This window comes from Bufo gargarizans, chromosome 2 (genome assembly GCF_014858855.1).
Source record: "Bufo gargarizans isolate SCDJY-AF-19 chromosome 2, ASM1485885v1, whole genome shotgun sequence".
In the NCBI taxonomy this organism is placed as follows: Eukaryota; Metazoa; Chordata; class Amphibia; order Anura; family Bufonidae; genus Bufo; species Bufo gargarizans.
In genome coordinates this window covers 645,884,715-645,900,679 of record NC_058081.1, presented here as the reverse complement: position 1 = coordinate 645,900,679, position 15,965 = coordinate 645,884,715, and the positions used below count along the sequence as shown (strand labels likewise).

The window sequence follows — 15,965 nt, the reverse complement described above, 5'->3', positions numbered from 1 at the left end:
AAGCGAAAAAAAAAAAAAAAAAAAAAACTCCACACAACTCAATAGGGTCAGATCCTGGAATTTAAAGGGCAAGTTTCCTCTCTCTCGCTCTTTGACACCATTAAAAACATAAAGAGAAACGAAAATACACGAGGGGCCTTTAAATAAACAACAGTAAGAGGACACATACACTTTATTCACTTTTGGTCTTTTAACTGCTTCACAGTGAAAGATAGTCCTTTAAAGCGTGCATATCACTTTAAGAGAAAAAAATAAACAAACCCCAATGTACCTGCTAATGAAGGGAGTATTTCAATATCAGACTATATTGCTACAAATACTAGAAACAAATTCTGCGACATCACTGTCCACGACATCACTGTCCATAACCAAAAAGGACCACAAACTGGCGGCCACTCAAACTTTCCTGCCTCCGAGTGATGCAAATAAGAGGCTCCAATTTCCTGAGCATCTGGTACCATTCAGTAAAGGCCTGGAGTCAACGGCAATTATTCTGTCTTGTCCATATACAAATGGTCTGCGACATATGTCAGATCCAGAAAGGAAATGCGCCATTTATAATATACTGCGGATAAAGACATATAGATGTTGTATATATACACACACATGAGTTACTATACTACCGCCACACTGTGCAAATGTTTGCCATACCCAAATGGTTGGATGTGTCTGGTCACTGGTCTCTAGTAACCTATCTAGATTATTTTGGCAAATGCTTGCCCCAAGAAGTCTACGAAAAGCATCAACATAGTGACTGGTTCTACACTAAACATGGTTCCACAAAAACATTTGCGCAAATTGTAAGCAACTTGCTGTCATGCGGCTACTTGAGGCCTATGATTTGGCTGTAAAAACACCAACAAATTGCAGAAGTGTTGCAGGTTAGTCGCAGTCGTACACAACTCGCATTGTGGTCTAGGATGGTTAGGATGGTAAAGTTGTATTCAACTTGCGACATTTTATGACTGCCGCAGCAGAGCCCCATCCTTAGATGCGACATTGAGATCTTCACGACACGTGCCGCCCCAGCCTTAGGGCTCATGCACAAACAGCAGGTCCGCTATATATGGTAACCAGCCGTGTGCTCACCTCATCACGGCTGCAGACCCATTCTCTTGAATGTGTCAGCAATCCGTAAGGTTTGGTGCGCAACGGAGGCACGGAATCACATGGAAGCACCACGGTGTGCTTCCGCGGGTTTTCTCTCCGTGCCTCCGAACATGTTCTATTTTTTTTGCGTTGTGATCGGATCACGGACCCATTCAAGTTAAATGGGTCTGGATCCATCTGCGGAATCCTCAATGGCCGTGTGCATAAGGCCTTAATGTAGAGCTTACACAAAAGACAGCTCTGCTACATGTTAAGGTCTACATGAGTGACACCTTATGGTGCGTCAAGTGCTCCATGGTTTTTTTTCACTGAATCGTGCAGAGCATGGGAGGTCCATTAAGTGAGTGGAAACAAAAGAAATTAATTTGGCCCAATAATGTAAAATTCTAAGTATTCTCCAATTACGCTACAGATTTTTTTTTATACGTTTTCGGCTTCAGGTTATTTGCACGTCACGCCGATAAATTGCGGTGTAGCAGGGCAGCCATAGGAATAAATGGGGTCTAGGTGCGACTCGCATGTTGTAACCGCAGCTTCAGCATTGCTGCATTTTTTTGCAATTCGGTGACAGAACAAATGTGCGTCTTGCACTGCAGCCTCATTCATTCCTATAGCTGCCCTGCTACATGGCAATACTTGGGCGCGATACGTGTAACGCCCAAAATCACAGAGTAGCTGTACTCTTATTCTCAAGTATCTAGATGCATATTTTAAAAGATGCTGGCAGAGACACCGTGTCAGATTTGGCCTTAAACGAAGTGGAGGTGCGATTGGAAAAAGAGGAAGTCTGCCAGCATGTAACACGGGGACGGGGAACTGGACTCTGGGCCCAAGTGACAAAACAGGCTTTTTTCCACTTTAGAAGGAAGGAAAATCTCACAGCACAGGCGGTTTTTCTAAATTTCTCTGTAACAGTTCATTAGTACATAATAACAGAACAGAAAACCTACAGATGTAGCAGAGCTGAGATTGTGATTTGGCGCTACGCATCATTGTAGTCTATTACCTATCGATGGCACTATCACTGCAGGTAAAGCTACGCATCATCACTGAGGCCTCTTGGCCCTTACTGCATCATCTCATGTATTCACACTGCAAAACCCAGAACCCCCTTGGATTAAAGTGAACTGAAAGTGGAACACCGGACAATAATATGGCGATCTACGTTTGCTCACTAGAACTGGACATTTGTGTAGCTTCTTGCCCATTTCTGACCATGACCGGTGATGGCCTCCACACTATGGTATGTCTATTGTAGGACAACCAGAAGTAGGGCAAACAGCTGAGCGGTACACAATACTGCTCTTTGGCTTTTCTGTCACAGCTGCAGAATATCGCATCAGCTTGTGGACAGGAGCAATGCTATTCTTAAGCAATGGACCACGATGAGATACAGTGATGATGTATGATGACTAGTGATGAAAGCCTCAGATCATAGATCCGAAGTCGCTTCGGTCAAAACGTAGTTTGAATACGGATACAGAGATCCGTCTCCGTACAGTATTCAAATGTATGAGCTCCGATGCGTTGAAATGAGTTATCACCGAAGTCTTGCGAGACTTCGGTATTCGATTTTTAAAAATGAAAACTATTTTAAAACAGGAATCCGAAGGCGGCTTCAGTACCGGCTTTGTAACCAAGTTTTAAAATGGTTTTCAAGTTGCAAAATCAAATCCCGAAGTTATTGTCATTCCCCTCGCCGGAGCCCATACATTTTAATGCTGTACAGCAGGGGTGGGGAAACTTTTTGCTGCCGAGGGCCATTTGGATACTTGTAACATTATTCGGAGGCCATACAAAATTCTCATCTTAAAAATGTGACTGCTGTATTTGGTCAAACATATAACTGACTACGGGATAAGTTACAGAAATTGTGCTTCGATTAAAAAAAAAATTGAGCGCTGTATTTTTGTAGCACAAAATGGAATGGGGCCTGCACTAATTTTATATATATTTCTATTACATATAGTACAGGTGCAATTTTGACCATAATTTTTTAGTTCAGAATGTTAAATATTTAGTTCTTCTTTTGGCATTAATGGAAGCTCTTCCCAGGGGGGTCCAGAGAGGGGTTCGCCCAGCTTTAACTCTCCCTGCCACTGTCCCTACCTCTTCCTTTGCAACTGAACCTGCCTTTGTCCCTTTCTGAGCCTTAGATCTGCCCCCAGCCTCAAATTACAACCCATCAGACCCCCCCTAGCCAATCAGACCCCCCCCAGCCTCAGATCAGAGACCCCCCCCAGCCTCAGATCAGACCCCCCCCCCAGCCTCAGATCAGACCCCCCCCCCCCAGCCTCAGATCAGACCCCCCCCCCCCCAGCCTCAGATCAGACCCCCCCCCCAGCCTCAGATCAGACCCCCCCCCCCAGCCTCAGATCAGACCCCCCCCCCAGCCTCAGATCAGACCCCCCCCCCCCAGCCTCAGATCAGACCCCCCCCCCAGCCTCAGATCAGACCCCCCCCCCCAGCCTCAGATCAGACCCCCCCCCCCAGCCTCAGATCAGACCCCCCCCCCAGCCTCAGATCAGACCCCCCCCCCCAGCCTCAGATCAGACCCCCCCCCCCAGCCTCAGATCAGACCCCCCCCCCCCAGCCTCAGATCAGACCCCCCCCCCCAGCCTCAGATCAGACCCCCCCCCCCCCCAGCCTCAGATCAGACCCCCCCCCCCCCCAGCCTCAGATCAGACCCCCCCCCCCCCAGCCTCAGATCAGACCCCCCCCCCCCCAGCCTCAGATCAGACCCCCCCCCCCCCCCAGCCTCAGATCAGACCCCCCCCCCCAGCCTCAGATCAGACCCCTAACTTACCTCTCCAGCTCCGGACGGCGCTGCCTCTTTGAAGATTCACTTACCCTCCCTGGTCTTCTTCCCACCACGCTGTACTGTGACCCGACAGCGCACAGCTTCAGGTCATAGTGTGCATCTACGTGCACTACGTCCTGACGCTGTATGTGTCAGGACACAGTGCGGGGCTGGAAGAAGACCAGGGAAGGTGAGGACAGACAGTGCACTTCTCACCTTCCTGTGCCTCCCACATGCTAATTAGCATTTTCACAATATGTTCTGGCAGGGGGCCACATCAAATGATCCCACGTGCTGGAGGTTCCCCACCCCTGCTGTACGGAGACGGGTCTCCGTACAGCATTTAAACAAAGTTTAAGGGGGGAGTGTCCTGACTATGGCGGAGTGAACACGCATCTCAGAGAGCTCCTGCCACGAGATTGCTCTAGCAAGCGTTCCTAGCTCACCGGTGCCTGGCTCTTGGGCTCAGATGGTCCGGACGAGAAGTGGTTCAACAGTCGGTCCCCCCAGAACTCTCACAGAAGTGAGACGCATGGGTGTTTTTTGCTCCGAAGGGGCAAAAGGTAACAGGCCGCGACTCCTGCGCGGCTGCTCTCCCGCAAGCAGCGCGCAAACTTAATATCGCAGCGCCCCCATACAAACCCTTACTAAGCCCGAAGCCTGCTGAAGACGACCTGCACCTCAATATGCATCAGTCTCAGTCGCCCGCCACAGGTTGGAAGAAAGGCTCACCGCCGCCTCCCCCGGCCCATGCTGTGAACGGAGGAGACACGAGGTACGCGCCATCTTGCCAGGCCGCACTAGATCCTGTGCCGGTGACACAAGCGTCGGTGCCTCTGCTTCCACAAGCCCCGACCCAGTCCTCTCTACAATTAGAGCCAGATGACCCATCCTGGGACTGGAGGGCCGGCAATTGCCGACCAGACAAGAAATGGAACAATTCATAGTACGACTGGAGACTTCATATAAGCAGGAACTCCATACCCTGTCTACCAACTTACAACTTGTCGAGGAGAGGGTAGATGATGTCTCCTCTCACCAAGCTGAATTGTCCTCTCACCTGGATGCAGTGGAAGACAAAGGTCTTCAGAGAGACCAACACATTAGCCAGCTATACCGGCTTCATGAAGATTCTGAAAACCGCAGCAGGCATAATATCAGGTTGCGAGGCCTTGCTGAATGCCTATCTACTGCAGATCTCATCCACACGCTGCAGGATTTCTTCAAGATGATCTTAAACAGACCGGTCTCTGATGACCTGGAAATCGACAGGGCGCACAGGGCACTCGCCCCACCTAATCCTGATCCTTCTAGACCCAGGGATGTTATTTGTCGCTTACACTACTACTCCGTAAAGGTGGAAAATCATGCGGAAATCACGTAACAAAGCTTCGATCGAATACAAGGGAGCCCACATCTCGCTACTACAAGATCTAGCCCGCTCTACCCTACGACAACGTAGAGCTCTTCGCCCCCTGTTAGAGTGCCTACGTGAAAGAGACATTCCCTACATGTGGGGATATCTGTTCCAGCTGGTGGTCAGAAGAGGCGGCAAACGCCATGAACTGCGAGATCCCTCGGAGTTAGCAGATTTTCTAGCTGCGCTGGGACTACCTGATATTGAGTTCCCTGAATGGAGTACCATTCCTCCGATCCCGGCACGTTTCTCAGTCTGGAAGACTACGCCATCGGGATGCAATAGGGGGTCTGATAATCGGAGGCCATCATCATGATCTCCCCATCGCATCACATTGCATGCTGTGTACAGTTTGTCACTTATGATGTGCTCTTATGTTTGAGGTCTCTTGTCAGTTGAGGTCCGGGCGCCCTTGGTTTGTGTTAGACAGAGGGGCTACCCTGATTGACAAGACGGCTTAGTTATTTTGTCTTCAGCTGATGAGTAAGCAATTAGCTGGGTGTTCTCTGCTTCATAGTTCAGTTTCTAGCTGTAGAGTTATGTTATTGATATATGTCGGCAGGTTCTACTCGCCCGTCACTCCTTCCCGTCCACTATCCTTATCTCTAGGACGCTCACTTTGATAACTAATGGTCAGTTATACTCTCGGGCAGGTCTCAATATCTGCTATTGGAAGACAGTCCCCAAATAACGCTCAACGTTACCCTCCTAACTTCCGAGGTCTCATTGATACACTCTGTATACCACTCCTAATTTGTTGTCTTCGACTACTCTCCACTTTTCCCTCCTCTTCTTTTTCTTCCCCTTCCTTTCCCTTTTTCTTTCTGTTTGTCTCTTTGCCTAAGTTTCACTCGTTGTCCCTTCGTGGTGTTTGTCTGTCCTGTCTCCCCCTCTCCTGGAGTTTTTTTCCTACCTCAATACCTTTCCCTGATCCCTTCCCGAGTCCTGCATTGCCGATTCATTCCTCTGTCAGAAATGAACCAACAGGCTGAAATCAAACTTGTCTCCCTAAATGTTAGAGGGTTTAATATCCCTGACAAAAGATCAAAGATTCTTGCGGGAATGCAAAAGAATAAAAGCGCAGATCTTGCTCTTGCAAGAAACGCATTTTAAGACACACCACATCCCAAACTTTAGGTCAAGGGCCTATACCACCTGGTTTCACAGTACAAATCCAGAAGCTAAAGCTAAGGGGGTTTCTATCGCTCTGCATAAAAATCTTCCTTGCTCTGTTATAGATTCCAGGTCCTGCAGCAGGGGACGATACGTCTTTGTCAAGCTGGCCATCCATGGGAGAGCGTACACGATAGGTAACTTATACCTTCCAAACTCGGGGCAAGGTAAGACGTTTGCAGCTATTATGTCTGACTTTAACTTACCTCTTAACCCGTCACTAGACACATCCCTAGGACGATCTCTTGTTCCTAACTCAACAATCTCCAGGGTTCGCTCTGTCTTGCAGAATAGGCTCGTTGATGTATGGAGGATTTTAAATCCGGACAATCGCGATTACACATACTACTCCCCAGCCCATAACACATACAGTAGAATTGACTTGTTTGCCATCTCCCATTATGCATTGTCATACCACCCTATAGGCTAACTCCCCTACCCCACCCCCGATGCCGAATGCCGTGCAGAATCAGAAGCGTTGTGGATGCCGGGGGGCAAGGCAAGTATGATCTGTGTGAGGGGCTCGGGCATATGGGGGGGCATTATAGATCTTGGATAACCCCTTTAAGGAGACCAGCTGTGTATGGAGACTTAGTGGCAATGCTCTATGGGAAAATAATATGCAGAGGCATCTTCCAGGGAAAGAGAAAAGTCTTGCCAGTGCCGCCCTTTTTCTTCCAAAAAGGTGGCGCTAGCAGGACAATTCTCTCTCTCTGGAAGATGCCTCTGCATATTTCTAACCTTGAACCCCTTTAAGTCCTCTTGCACACGACCGTATGGCTTTCATTTTTTTTTTCTGGTCCTCAAAAAACGTATCCACAAAAAATACGGATGACATCTGCGTGCATTCCGTTTTTTGCGGAACAGAAGAGCTGGCCCCTGATGGAACAGTACTATCCTTGTCCGTTATGCGGACAATAATAGGACATGTTATATCTTTGAACGGAAAAACGGAAACGGAAGGCATACAGAGTATCTTCAGTTTTTTTTGTGGACCCATTGAAATGAATGGTTCCGTATACGGAACGCAAAAAAACGGAATGTAAACGAAAAAAAAAAAAAAAAAAAAAAAGAGGCCTAAGGCTACGTTTCCAGCAGGGAACAGCTGGCCAGCATTCACCAGATCCGGTACAGTTGGATCTCTATTGACTATAACGGCATCAGGCAGCGATCCGGGATCAGACAGCTGGATCTGCTTGACAGAGACGTGAGCAACGTCTTACTCAAAAAAGTGGACATCTTGTATGCATGTTTCCTATCCTGCCCGAGAAAGCTGCCATACGGATTGTCACCCCTCAAAGGCAAGCAATTTACTCATCAATATGGCTTCCTCCACCAGCACACAAGTAGTATATGCAGAGTGACGTATTGTGGCTGCCTAGTGGGATTTTGGCGTAAAAAAAGGCCGCAATGAGAAAATAAATACGCTGCACATTCACTGTTCTACCATCGACTGATATGAGGCATCTGAAGTTTCTGTAGTCGTAAGAGCGGTATTCATGAAGTACAGCAAAAATAGCTCACACAAGACAGATGCGGCATGGCGATAAATTTTACACACACATCACACAATGCACCGCAGGTCAGGCTTTTCACCGGGGCCTGCTATAAATCCTTGTGACACGGTGGGAGAGGGGAGATCGCTTGCACAGGGAATGGAGAATGAGAGTTTTGTATCTTCCGTGTGACTTTCGAAAGAGCATCTATCATTTTGGCAATGAAAGACGGACAGGAATGTGCCATTCTGCATGAGGGACACCCCGACAGGGGCTCATCACCGAGAAAGAAGCCAGTAAATATACAGGTCAAGTCAATAAGTATGCTTAATGGAACAACATTTAGCAACTTCGCGTGTGCTTTGCTTCACTTTTGGCGAGATTTTCTACTTTTCTTCTCTACTCACATCCAAAGCTGCATTCAGAATCTGCCAATTTTCATTTCATCATAAGGGTAATGTGGGAGCTCACATGACATCCCACAGGTAAGGTTAGACTCTAGAGCCTCATTCCGTGCTCAAATCCGTGAGAAGGTGGTCAATGATGCATCCGTGAAGGATCCGTGTGTCATCCGTGTTTCACTGACCCTGCACAGCTGAACAATAATTTTCAAAGCATCTCTTCCTAATAATCCGTGAAACACGCATGCAACACGGATAGCATCCGTGGCTTTCACGGACCCATAGACTATAATGGGCAAAAATAGAGCATGCATCCTTTCTAAAAACACAGACTGGGCTAAAACACTGATGTCTGAATACACACATTTAAAATTAATGGGGATGTGAGCTGTGCGTGGAGAACGCGTACAGCACACGTGCGTGGAGAACACGTACAGCACACGTGCGTGGAGAACACGTACAGCACACGTGCGTGGAGAACACGTACAGCACACGTGCGTGGAGAACACGTACAGCACACGTGCGTGGAGAACACGTACAGCACACGTGCGTGGAGAACACGTACAGCACACGTGCGTGGAGAACACGTACAGCACACGTGCGTGGAGAACACGTACAGCACACGTGCGTGGAGAACACGTACAGCACACGTGCGTGGAGAACACTGAGATGTGAATAAGGCTTTACTGGAAAGAACAGGTAAACTGTGGTCTGTTTCCAAGGGAAAATAGAAGATGTTTGATAGCAGCTTTGGGTGTGAATGGAGTAAACCTATAGAAAGGAAAATCTAACTATCCATACACATTCCAAAAGATAACAGTTTTCAGCAGGTGTTTGATGTTGCAAAGAAAAATAAAATGACAAGCAAACATGAGCTGTCACTAACCTTCGTTAACCCGTGGCAGATTTGATTTATCGATCGGAATATCGGTCATGATTTGTCTCTTGATTCAACCCTCCTTTGATTCCAGCGTTTCAGTTCACGTTAAAGAACCATGGAAAGAAGCTGAAAAATGCAACACATATTTAAGATGTGGGATCTTAAAAGACAGAAGACAGAAACTATGGGGCATGAGTAATATGCTTCCCTGGCAATTAGGAAAAATATATTATACATCTGCTTCAAAGATCCAGAGTTTGGTGGCTGCGTACTGTGCCTGGCATTCAGCTAAAAGCAACAGCATTTCTGAGCTGCTGTCAGTCATCTGATTTGAGCATTACTGGGAGTTTTACCAGCTATTGTTATTGGCTAAGAAGAGCCGACATGTCCTGCTGACAATTCTCCTCCCAAGAGTCCTCTTCAGCTGGATGCCAGGCACAGAAAATCCAAGCAGGGAAGGTTGCAGATAAAAGCACTCACAAAGTTCTTATTCCTTTACTCCGTGGTAGTTTATTTTCCCTGAATTATGCAGTTTAGATAAAAACTCTCCCAAACTATTTTACAGACATGAGTAATGTCATGTAGTGGGTATAATGCGGTAATGTTATCTACATCACCATTAAGCGTCTTCATACATCTGGGAAAGCAATTTGGAAAATCTGTTAATACCGTATATCGTCCTCATGACTATATGTCAATGCAAGATCGACGCCGTTCATCAGTCAAGGAAATTGCATCTGACTGCTGCCAGGACCCATGTTACATATGTAGCTCACCTTTAAACGCAGACGTGTAGTATTACATGACAAGTGCATACAGTAACTGGTGTGCGGTATTAGATCATACCAGCATGGTGCGTTATCCGATACTGGAGTTATAAGTCGTGCCAAGACCAAGCTCCAAGTGCAGGATAGATGCAGATGAGGAGGCTGGAGAGACATCTATGGGACCACACATGGCGCAACTCACAGCCCGCTGAAACGCATAAGAGATCAATCTAAATGCACCTCCACCACTATGATCATAGGGAAAGAGACTGGTACCATAGGGAAGGACTGGTACCACAAAGTAAACTGGGTAATAGCTAAATAATAGGGACGTGCAATAGATGCAATGGTAAAAGTTTAAATGGGCCCTAATTTAGTTTAGTCCCTTATCAGAGCTTAAAGGGGCATTCCGGTTACAGAAAGTTATCCCCTATACCACGGATAGGGTATAACTGAGATCGGCGGGAATCCTACCACTGGAACCCCCACCAATCCTGAGAACAGTGGCCCCATATCCTGTGGGGCCCCCCTGAAATGGACGGAGAGGCTGGGCGGAAAAGACAAGTACACAGCTCACCTGTCTCCGGTGCTCCCACAGAAATGAATGGAACGGTGGTGCGCATTTCCACCCAGCCGCTCTGTCCATTTCAAGGAGGCCCCACGGGGTACAGGTCCCCTGTTCTCATGATCGGTGGGGGTCCCATTGGTAGGACCACCACTGATCTAACAGTTATCACCTATTTGATGGACAAGGGCTCATGCACACGAGCGTGTGTGCCCCATGCTGTGGACCTCAAATGGAGGTGACAGAAGTTCGGGCTTGGGATCGGTGTTCTGTAGATTGTATTATTTTCCCTTATAACATGGCGTGAGGTAAACGCATTGCACCCGCACTTGTGCGTTGCGTGAAAACCGCAGCATGCTCTATATTCTGCGTTTTTCACGCAACGCAGGCCCCATAGAAGTGAATGGGGCCCATTTGTGTGTAAGGCCTCATGCACACGACCGTTGTTTTATTCCGTGTCCAATTCAGTGTCCGTTGTTCCGTTTTTCGTGAGGCACACAAGATTGTCTTCCGCGTACGTTTTTTCCCTATCATTTGCATGGCAAACTTGACACACGGAAACAAATAACGGAATCGGATCACGGAACAACGGAACCCCATTTTGCGGAACGGAACACAACAACGGTCGTGTGCATGAGGCCCAAGGCCGCAATCACACATACGTGGTCCGTTAAAATCCGGCCGGCCGTCCTGCTGAGTGCACGGCGTCGTTGGTTGCTATGACACCATGCGCTTCGTTCCGCCGCTGCTGTACAGTAATACACTCATATGGTCTATATGACTGTATTACTGTACAGCGGCGACGGCACGAAGCGCACGGTGTCATAGCAACCAACGACGCCGTGCACTCCTGCACTCAGCAGGACGGGTTTTCACGGACCACGTATGTGTGAATGCGGCCTAAAAGTGATATAACTGCATCGCAAATACAGCTTCAATGAGTTTTTAAATGGAATGTCTACCATCAGGCACCAGTCTACACATTACCTATAGAATGAAACTACATTAAAAAAAAATTAGCCATTTTATAAATACATAACGTCTCTTATCCTGTAGTGATCCTGAGTTACATCCTGTAAAATACCCCAGAGCTGTACTCAATCTGCTGGTGGGGTCACTGTCTACATACATTACTTTTCCTGTACTGATCCTGAGTTATATCTTATGTTATACTCCAGAGCTGCACTCACTGTTCTGCTGCTGCACTCACTGTATATGTACATTACTTTACTGATCCTGAGTTATATCTTGTATTATATTCCAGAGCTGCATTCACTATTCGGCTGTTGGGTTCACTGGAGCAGACTTACTATTGAAAATCGCATTTCACGTCACAAAAACGGTATGCATGCTTCTGGCGCATTTTCGGAGTAAAACTACGCCAACCTATAAGTATGTGTTTTTTGGCACATGGACAGAATTTGGCGCAGGATTTACGATACTTCAAATTTATAAAGGTACATGCACCAGAATAGTAAATTTGTCTAATATTAAAGAGGACCTTTCACCTGGAAAAACATTGTGAACTAAGTATCCTGACATATACAGCGGCGCCCGAGGATCTCACTACACTTACTATTATCCCTGGGCGCCGCTCCGTTCTCCCGTTATGTCCTCAGGTATCTTCGCTCAGTAGGTTATAGCAGGCGGAGACTTAGGACTCTAGGTTATAGTAGGCGGAGTCTGCCCTTGTTCTACTGGGAGTCTCCTCCTCCCAGGCTGTAGCGCTGGCCAAATGCAGGGCACAACTCACAGCCTGGGAGAAAGAAACCTCCCAGGCTGTGAGCTCTGCGCTGCGATTGGCCAGTGCTACAGCCTGGGAGGAGGAGACTCCCAGTAGAACAAGGGCAGACTCCGCCTACTATAACCTAGAGTCCTAAGTCTCCGCCTGCTATAACCTACTGAGCGAAGATACCTGAGGACATAACGGGAGAACGGAGCGGCGCCCAGGGATAATAGTAAGTGTAGTGAGATCCTCGGGCGCCGCTGTATATGTCAGGATACTTAGTTCACAATGTTTTTCCAGGTGAAAGGTCCTCTTTAAGACTGGGATTCCTACTCTTAGTGCAGCGCTATTAGTACATCTTCCCCACTGTGTGCAAACATTAATTATTTTGCACTGATCCTGAATTACAGTCTGCATTACACTCCACAGCTGCATTCACAGTTCTGCTAGTCAATATTAAAAACAGTCCACAACATGTTGCTAGATGCACCCCCTAAGTTTCAGATTGCTGTACGCCTGGAAACTGCGCCAGCAAAGAATACCAAGAGATTGCAACTATGGCTCAGGAGTAAAAAACGTATGGCTTGATCCCTTATGTCCTTTTAAAGAAATCCAACAAGATCATCACTCCTATTATGGGGAGAGGTTTAAGATGTCAAGATCCACACAGGGCAAACCACCAAGAAATGCATGGGAACAAAAAACACACATTTCTAGTAGAAGGAATTACTCAAGGTGAACTCCCTGCCACCAAGAAAGTGAGACACAGCACAAGACACAACAGGAAAACACACACCCTGCTGACATGTGCCGCCAAACGGTAAATACCTGCCTGAAAGGACACCTGTAGTCAGAATATGGCAGCGTTTATTCTGTCAAATTCACAGAAGTGTCATATAAATAGGTTCATAGCGTGAGGGACACCATAACTGGCCAAAGTAGAGAAGGCTTCTTTCCTGTGTATTCTGGGGGGGGGGGGGGGGGCAGAAACTGAGCCAAAAAAACTGTAACACACTATGAACCACATTTATTATTAAAACCTATGTGTGAACCCAACCGTAAAGGGGTTACGCCATCAAATGTCATTTTAATTTAGTTCTCTTTATTACAATGGTGCCCCCTGGTATGTAATCTATATAGTAATGTGCACATCCACATACTGAGGTGGACACACATGCTCAGTTCCATTGTTCAACTGCCACCAGCCATATCTGTGGTTGGAAGCAGTCACAAGGAGTGAGCTGCAGCAGAAAGGACACCCCCCCTGAGCGGTGATGAGGGAATAAAACTGCTGCAGCAGAAAGGACACACACCCTGAGCGGTGATAAGGGGAATAAAACTTCTGCAGCAGAAAGGACACCCCCCCTGAGCGGTGATGAGGAAATAAAACTGCTGCAGCAGAAAGGACACACACCCTGAGCGGTGATGAGGGAATAAAACTGCTGCAGCAGAAAGGACACACACCCTAAGGCTGGGTTCACACCTGAGCGTTTTACAGCGCGTTCCTACGCGCTGTAAAAACGCTCAACAAGGAGAAACCAATGCTTCCCTATCGGCATGGTTCTCACCTGGGCGTTTTACAGCGCGTACGATCGCGCTGTAAAACGCCCGACGCCCCAAGAAGTACATGAGCTTCTTTGGGGCAGCTTGTCTCTGTATGCGTGATTAAAAATGCCCGTACAAGCGCGCATACAGAGCGCTCCATCGCGAACGCTCAGGTGTGAACCCAGCGTAAGCGGTGATGAGGGAATAAAACAGCTGCAGCAGAAAGGACACCCCCCCGAGCGGTGATGAGGGAATAAAACTGCTGCAGGAGAAGGGACACACCTCTTGAGCTCTGGTAGGGAATAAGCTGCAGTAAAAAGGACACATCCCGAGCTGTCGTAGGAGAAAAGATACACCGCGTGAGCTGTGACAGGGAGATAGCTGCAGCAGAAGCATATACTGAGCTGCCAGACTGAAGAGAATCTAGCAGAGCAATGAATGGGGAGATCTCTGGATCCATGTGAGGTACAGGGCTGGTTCTAGCTTTGTTAGAAAGAGACTGGCATGTAATATGTGATGTCCGATTTTTATTTTTACATCAATCCTGGCACAAAATAGTTTGGCCAACAAAGAGCTAAAGTTGTCAGCTGGCGCAAATCAGACTTTTGAGAAAGAGACATTTAAAAATGTTGAAGGAGTTTGATGGAGTTCCCGAAGAAGGCTGACTGTCCTGAGAGGAGTGATCACGCCGTCGTGTGGCCTTAAGGCCCCTTGCAGACGAGCGTGTCCAGATTAGGTCCGGATGCGTTGCGTCTGCGATTAGGGAAAATCATGAGAGCGCGTAAGCAATTTCAGTCAGTTTTGAATGCGATTGCATTACGTTGCTCAGTTTTTTCCGCGCGAGTGCAATGCGTTTTTTGTGGGACCCGAACCCGGACTTCTTCACAGAAGTTCGGGTTTGGGTTAGGTGTTCTATTCATTTTATTATGTTCCCTTATAACATGGTTATAAAGGGAAAATAATAGAATTCTTAATACAGAATGCTTACTAAAATGTGGCTTGAGGGTTTAAAAAATTAGAATTAAAATTAACTCACCTCATCCGCTTGTTCGCGCAGCCGGCATCATCATCTTTCTTCTTCTTTCAGGACCTGCAAAAGGACCTTTGAATTTTCTATCTTCATTCAGCAGGACCTGCGCTGATGTCACAGCACTCACCACGTGGTGAGCGCAATGACGTCATCAAAGGTCCTTTGGCAGGTCCTGAAAGAAGACGATGCCGGCTGCGCAAACAAGCGGATGAGGTGAATTATTTTATTATTATTTTTAACCCCTCATGCCACATTTTAGTAAGCATTCTGCATTAAGAATGCTATTATTTACTAACATGGTTATAAGGGAAAATAATACAGTAAATTGACTTTAAAATGGGGTTGCTCATCCCGATCATCTCCTAGCAACCGTTCGTGAAAATCGCACTGTATCCGCTCTTGCTTGCGGATGCTTGCGATTTTCACGCATCCCCATTCTTTTCAATGGGGCCTACGTTGTGTGAAAAACGCAGAATATAGAACATGCTGCGATTTTTACGCAACGTACAAGTGATGCGTGAAAATCAACGCTCATCTGAACAGCGCCATTGAAGTGAATGGGTCCGGATTCAGTGCGGGTGCAATGCGTTCACCCCATGCATTGCACCCGCATGAAATTCTCGCCCGTGTGAAAGGGGCCTAAGGCCTCTATCACAAATGAGTTTTCCGCACGGGTGCGGTGCGTTTTGTGAACGCATAGCACCCGCACTGAATCCTGACCCAGTCATTTCAATGGGTCTGTGTACAATGAGTCTGTGAAAAAACATTTTTTTCATGCATCAGTTCTGCGTTGGGTGAACAACGCAGCACGTTCTATATTCTGCGCAGCCCCGGCCCAATAGAAGTGAATGGAGCTTCAGTGAAAAACGCATCAAAACGCATTGCACCCGTGCGGAAAAAAATAAAATGAACAACTGCGCGCAATTGCAGATAAAACTGACTGAACTTGCTTTCAAAATAGTGCGAGTTTCACTGAACACACCCTGAACGCATCCGGACCTAATCCGTATCGTCCGTGCGAAAGAGGCCTAAAGGGTGTATTAGACAGTCCGATT

General features: G+C 47.2%; 1 protein-coding gene across 2 annotated transcripts in view; it reads right to left on the bottom strand.

Annotated features, from left to right (window-relative positions):
* The window catches only part of LOC122926889 (coiled-coil domain-containing protein 50-like), a 95,475-nt gene that overhangs the window by 73,327 nt on the left and 6,183 nt on the right, over window positions 1-15,965 (bottom strand). For both annotated transcript variants that reach the window (XM_044278406.1, XM_044278407.1), the window contains exon 2: window positions 9,284-9,403. In XM_044278406.1, the coding sequence (XP_044134341.1) occupies window positions 9,284-9,332 (49 nt within the window). In that variant the 5' untranslated portion in view covers window positions 9,333-9,403. The remainder of the gene's footprint in view (window positions 1-9,283; window positions 9,404-15,965) is intronic.